We start from the raw sequence: 7,103 nt of genomic DNA on the forward strand, positions 1-7,103 counted from the left end.
CTTTTTGAATCATGGTTTCAATCATGAGTGTAGTCATCTCTCCTTGATTTTCTGGAGCATTTTAGGTTTGATATTTTGTCCCTGTAGTAGGCTGTCCTTCCATATTTTGTTGCTAGCCATGCTCCTGTAGTGGAGGTGCCACAGGGAGCCATTCATAGAGTTGATGGCTGGGAGCTGAAGGCTAAGCTGTGCTTCCGAGGTGCTGGTGTGCGGTCTGATTTACATTACTAGGTCTGCACTTTCTGTTATCATTAAATCTTCTGCTTTTGTGTAATGTTACAAATACTTTACTAGGTATTCTCTAAAGGAAATTGTAAGCTTCATGGTTGAGATGGAATAAAAATAAGGCCTTTGGTTTATTATTTTGACATTGAGTCAAAGCAGATCTCTCTTTTCATTGAACAATTTAATTTTGAAATTACTAATTCCATTTATTTTGTGTAATTGGATAACCCATACCTTTAGCTGTTGCCTAGGATCCTGCTCATTATTTCCCCTGATTTTCTATTTGGGGAACTTTTAAGTCTAGAAGTACTATAAAGAGCACTTATACTGACACAATGAAATCTACCCACCCCCTGCCCATCTGTAGCCCAAACAGCATAAACCAAAATTGAGTATGTGGGAATTCTTGGAAGAAAGCATCCAATAACAAAACATTATGAGCAAAAAGTTAATTTATTATATATATTCTCTAATAATTTATAATAGCTTCTTAAATTTTAAATATCTTTTTGCTACTTCCAATGCTTAAAAATCATAATTTTAAAATACACGAACTGTTTTATATACATTTTGATTTTTTTTCTAGTTTTTTCTTTGGATTTTTACTTCTAAGTATGAATGATAGGGTCTCCAAGTATCCACTTGGAAGGAGAGGGGATAGGATTTATTGTTTTCCTCTAATATGGTAGAATTTAAAATTTCACGTCATATGCCTGAAGTTTTGGCTGTATGAAAACCAGCCAAGTGCCATCATTTTCTCATATTTTCCTTTTACATGTATATATATTATAATATAAACAGAATTCATCTGATTAGGACATATTAACATTTCATCAGTGTAACTTCTATCTCCTATTATATATAAAAGAACAAAATATACAGAGAGAAGAAAAGAGACAGCTGTTCATTGTACACAGAAAGTAAAGAAAAGTTCATGTATGGCTTTGCAAAGGTAGATTATGATGTGACTTTCATATTTACTTATTTAAAAGCATCTTGAGAGAACGTGTTAGTGTGCTTACAAGAGCGGCCATGGTAGTTGAATGTCGCATCGACAGTCCAAAACTAGAATCGCCAGTGGTCTTGCCAGTGGCTGCCTCAGCAGCTTTCAGGAGACAAATATAGTTTATGACCACTTCATCAATCTTTGCTACAATTTCCTGCCGCTGTGTTTCAGAGTTCACAACTTTCACTAACCTCATGCAAGCTTCTGTTAAGCAACAGAGGACTTGAAAACTGGAACTCATAGCTAGGAGCATCTCTTCTGGGCTTTTCTCGGCCATTGCCATTTTCCTACAGGCACTTCCCAACTGTCTGGACTCAATGGATAACAGTTGCTTGTACTGAGAAAGTGTAAGGTCATATGCTTCAGGGCGTGACTCCTCTCTCTTTGCCTTGGTTGCCCTGACAAGGCAGAGCAGCTCATTGGCATCATTCTGGGCTTCAAGGAACCCATCGGGCATTCCATATGTGCTTGCCTTTAGAGCATTTATTCTTGCAATCCGGGCATCAAAAGCCAGACTGCTGAAGTCCAAGTCATCTGGGCCACTTGGGTCTTCTGTCCAGACCTTCAGCATTGGCCCTCTGGACAGTTCTCCTTTCTTCTGCAGTCCAACAACCAGGGGTGAGTTACTTGGTTCTGGCATGCCTTGAGTTATCTGTGGTTGATAGAGACAAGAGACCTGAAGCGTAGCCTCTGCCTCCTCTTCATCATCATCCCCATCTTCATCCTGCCCTTGGTTCAGAAAACAGTAGCTGAAGGGTCCTCGGCACCTCCAGTTGCTTCCCTCCAGCTTCCGCAAGGGTAGGGTCCTATACACCTTTGAATCTTTATGAGACACTGGGGACCTTTTGTGAAACTTTCCCTCAGAGATAAAGTGCATAGAGCTTTGGGAAAAACTTTTGGTGAGCTTCTTCCCCAGCGGAAGTTCTGCTTGTCTTTCTGAACCAGCTTCCTGTGCTTCTGTGATACCTGGATACTTCAAGCTGACTGCACCCTTGGTTCTGTCTTGGAAAGTCTCCAAATCTATAGGTCCTGAGAGGACACTGCTGCTATGTCTGAGAGCCCTCTGGCTAGGGGGTGTTCTGAGGCTCCCCCCTCTCAGATCCGCTGGCCACCAGCTCACAGCCTCTGTGAATGCCTGGTTTGCTTGGGAGAAATCATTAGGGTCTTTATTTGGGCTTGGCACCTTTGATTCCAAGTGAATGTTTGATGGTAGCAGGATGGGATCAGCTTCAGGGTGTTGAGACCAAGCTAAAGGCATGCCTCCTTGTCTCTCCTTCCCAGGCTCTGTCAAAGCTACACTAGGGGTAGTAGAAAAACAGAGAGAGTCGTTAAGCATCTTCTGGGTGGACATTTTTACTACTGCTCTATGTGATGGCTGTCATTTCCCAGAGTTCCACTTTCAAAGAGCTTTCATGTTTCAAGACTATCCTGCTTCCCAAAGATTCCTCCCTAATAACTCATAACAGATCCCCATGTCAATGGATGGCAATAATTTCTGTAGTCTATTGCTTCTGGAACTACTGACACAATTGGATTTGTCTAGAAATATGAAACATCTGCATAGAGATTATTGTATTTCATGAATTTCTTGCGTTCTGATATTTACCTATCAAAGGTTAGATATATAGTTAGTAAACAAGCCTCCCACTGCATGCATTATTCCAACAGGTTTGAGATATTGACATTTTCAGAGAGTTGGTTTAATCATCACACGGGTTACCATGTTGTAAGTGTCCTAACTGAATTCTTGCTAATTAATTCAGCTACCTGTTTTAAGAGGACAGCATGAGTTGTGAAGTTTGTTTGGCACAGGGCTTAAAGACAAGACACTAGACAAGCTACTCAACTTTAATGTGAAAAAAAAAAACAAACAAAAATATGATATATGTAGAAGAGCAAGAGGTAATGGAGGCAAAAGCCATTTGCAAGGCATGGAGGATTAAATGGTATTGTTTGTAATTTATTTACAAGTGAATATGCAGCCAGACAATGAGTTGGGCAACATTCACAGATGATTTTCCCAAGGCAGGCAAACAAAGCTAATGGTGAGTTTGGGGGCAACTAGAAAATCTTTTGAAGACTCTTAAAGATATTCTTAAACAGGAGGACTAGACACTAACTTGTATTAGATCTCAGTAAACTTTGTTGGTCACTATGGGAAAAAAAAACTACTTGGGCCATCTGATGACCAGCCAAGTGGGTCAGGAAGAGCATGAGCCTGCTGGGTGGTGGGCTAGAGGCAGCACAGATTGTGACTCATTATTTTTACTCAATACAGATTTTGAGGGGCTCATAACTCTTGCAACTCTTCTCAACACTGCTGTCCATAGGAAGCATGAGAATATTACTTTAGGGAAGGCATCCTCCAAAGGTAAGGGAGGAATCTATGACTCTTCTGAGACACATACACTCTTGTAAAAAACCGTTCAGTCTTCTTCACTGTCTGCTCTATGTTCTTCCCTAAACAACATGACAGCAAAACTAGAAAGGGGTGATCTCAGCAAGAAGGAAATCAAAGTGCTGTATGAACTGAAGTAATACGATCTTATAGCTGGGGGTCATATGGGGATCTCTGCACTAAGAATTTATGATGCCATTAAATCCTAAAGTAAGAGCAAAGCAAAATTATAATGAGAAAGCCCTATTTTCCACATTGTTCCAGACTCAGAAACCACTATTTATTGTCAATGGATCAATGATTGTTATTTAACAGCTCCATTGCCTTTTTTTTTTTTTTTTTTTTTACCCTATCCTTTATTCTGTATTTGTAGGTTTGCTGTAAATAAGGTCCTCATGCTCCTGGCACACAAAATAAAACACTAAATCCATCATTGCTGTACCTGTGGTTTCCTTAATCTTGGGCAGTCGATGGCATCCATCTCTCAAAGTGCCAAACAGGGGGTCAGCATTAATGGCTGTGTGCAAAGCGGGCACTGTCATGCGTGGGCACATCCCTTCTGTCTGTGGGTGTAATTCCTTGAAGGTGGCTCCATGATTGGGATGGCCAGTGGTTCTCTCCTCTGGTGAAATATAACCCCCACCTTTTCCAGAAGCATCTGAAATCAGGTGCTTCCCCATGGAGGGGCAGAGGGGCGATTCCACAGGAGTAGCACAGGCACTGCTACTGCTGCCTGGGCCACAGCCTGTGTCCACTGAGGAGCCTTGTGAGCTCTGTAGAGAAAAATGTCCCTCACTCTGCAGGGATGACATTCGCTTGGCCAAATGATAGTCACAAAGGTGAGCCACACTGTCTTCAGCCTCAGGAAGCTTAATGGCATGGTCACAAGTGGGTGAGTCAGCATCTTCAGGGTTGTCTAAGTTTTTGGTTGAGGCCACACAGGCCATATCTATTAGGAAGCGGTCTCCTTGGCCAAGTCCTGAAGCATCGTCAGCCTCTCCTTCGACAGTGCCATCCTCCTTCCCTTCAGCCTCTCGATTCCCCAGACTTGGACCTCTGGGAAAGGTTTTCATGGTTGGTGTTTCCATTCCACCTTTCTCTACCACCCCACCATCAGAGGCCACATACCATCTTTGGCTGTCCTTGCGAAAAGCAGTTCTTTCCAGGTTGAAAGTGCTAAGGTGTGGATTGTCTCTTGAAGACACAGTACCAACTTTGCCTTTGGTGTCCTCCTCCATCTCTGCCATTTTGGTTCCTTGCTGTTTTTTCCCTGGTGCATTCCCACTCAGGGGGGCTTTCCCCTCTCCCTCAGCAAGCTTGCTTTTCCTTTTGCTGGTACAGGAATATGTCACTGACCCCATGTGCAGTTTGCTAAAATAGTCAGTGACCGACTTGGTCTCCATGGTTTCTGGCTCCATTTCCATGTGGTCTGAGTGAAGGATCTGCTTGGTGGAAGGCACAACTTTGGGTGGGAGGTCGGTCACTGGGCGAGCAGCCAGGGAATGGGAGGACTTTGGAGGCAAGACCCCGGAGGAGGCTTTGGAGGTGGGGAACTCTGTCTGCTCTTCTGTCAGAGGGTGATAACCTTCATGAGTGGCCAAGAACATGCGGGAGAGACTTTCCGACTGCTTCTGTGCTGCAGCAAGCTCAGAACCCTCTGTCATTTCAGAAGAGTTAGTCTCATTGCCTGAGTCTGATGAAGACTCGGGACTATAAGCCCGCAAGATGGCTACACCTGTATGCCATAAAAAACAAGAAGCAGTTAATGGCTAGAGCAGAGGCACTTAGAGACATGCAAGAAAATGTGAGTCACTAGCTATTATTACTATAATGAAAACAATGAGAAAAAACAAAATCAAATAAAAAACCAAGATTGTTTTCCTTTTTCAATAAGGACTCTGATTTTATTGCACAGTTGTTCCAGAGGAGGGGAGGGATGCCATATTTTTTTTTTAAACTAGCAACAAAGGAAATCACCTAGCAGAAAATCCCCATGATGGTAGTTCAGCATATTTATGTAATGGGACCTATATGAAATGCAATACACCACATAGCAGGACTCCAAAAACAAATGGCTCAAAGGGATGGGATGACAATGGTTATCAGTGAATAAATGTAACAATGGTGAAAGAACCTGAATTTTCACTCTTCTCCTGTTCTTCTGAAAGAGCTTCTAGGGCTTCCAGTGTGGAAACAACGGCAGGGTCTAGTCCCTTCTCACACTTGCCCTCTGCGCTGGTAGGCACAGCATCAATGAGGGACACAGGGATCTCCTCATTCTGCAGGCTGCTGCCTTGCTCCTTGTCCTCATGGAAGGATGTTGCCTGGCTCTGAGTGTCCTCCTCATCAGAACTGTCTCTAAAGCCAGGAGGGGGAGCAGCGATGGCCATGTTCAGAGAACGCAGGAGGAAGTCATCCTCGTTGTCATCTCCTTCTGGAGGAGGCAGGGTCGTGAGGTCAATGATGTCATCACTTGACCCTGACAGGTCAAGGATGGCTGGTTGGTTCATCTCACCCACCACGAGGTCCTCCTCACAGCTTACCTCATCTTCATCTTCTGCATCATCAGTGTTTTCTGCATAACAGATATCATGTAAGAGGGGCTCCTCTATCCCCTCAGGGGCCTCAAAGTTCTTCACATCACCTATGTTTGCATATACAGAATTTGCCACAAACTGGATGCTATCTGTGTCTGGGGTGAGGTCCAGATTTTTCATGTCATTGGCACTGCTGATGTAAAGACTCCTTTGCTTCTCCAGCATTTCTGGATTCTCGTCTAACAGTCTTTCATAGCCTAGAGTCGGGGGACTCATGCCATCATCTAAGGCAAGATCTCCAAAAATAAAGGACACTTTAGCTCCTCGCGGAGATTCCTGTGCTTTCTTCAGGGTGTCTGGTCCTGAGATGGTCAACAGGGACCGCTGAGCCAGGTTTCTATAGTCAGCCTCGCAGGGAGCATCACCTGGCTGAGTCAGTGGTTGGTTAAGTTCATCTGAACTATATGTGTTGTCAAGATATAAGTGCCGGTGCTCTTTGGGACACAAGGTGCTGTCTGTCATCTCAACAGTCTTCTGTTTAGAATCTATGTACGTGATTTGGGCTTCTTGTTCCCCTTCACCAATGAAGGTGGTCATCTGGGGCATGCAGTTCCAATCAGGGCCAAGGAGATTTTGCTTGCCTTTATTTTCTGTTCCTAAAGAGAAATAATCAGATAGATAGGTTACTATGCTGTCTAGTTTCAGGAATGCTAGAGGCTCTCTCTCTCTCTCTCTCTCTCTCTCTCTCTCTCTCTTTCTCTCTCTCTCTCTCTCTCCTCTCTGCTTATATGTCTGTGTCTCACTCTGTTGTATGCAATGTATACATGTGTTTGTATGTGAGTATGCTCACCCATGAGCATGCACATGGAAGCCATTATCATTTCATTTTGTAATTTTGAGTCAAGGTCTTTCAGTGACCCTGGAGCTTGCTGAATCA

The 7,103-nt window shown here is 43.4% G+C and overlaps 1 protein-coding gene across 1 annotated transcript; it reads right to left on the reverse strand.

Annotated features, from left to right (window-relative positions):
* Positions 1–1,155: 1,155 nt before the first annotated feature.
* Positions 1,156–6,822, reverse strand: LOC129684678 (FERM and PDZ domain-containing protein 4-like; the record flags this gene model as incomplete). The annotated part of the gene is made up of 3 exons (XM_055617888.1): positions 1,156–2,524; positions 4,072–5,364; positions 5,764–6,822. Coding segments are annotated over 3 exons (3,674 nt in total), but the record flags the coding sequence as incomplete, so codon positions are not given.
* Positions 6,823–7,103: the final 281 nt, after the last annotated feature.

This window comes from Psammomys obesus, unplaced genomic scaffold, assembly GCF_907164565.1.
Source record: "Psammomys obesus unplaced genomic scaffold, mPsaObe1.curated_primary_1811, whole genome shotgun sequence".
Taxonomy (NCBI): domain Eukaryota; kingdom Metazoa; phylum Chordata; class Mammalia; order Rodentia; family Muridae; genus Psammomys; species Psammomys obesus.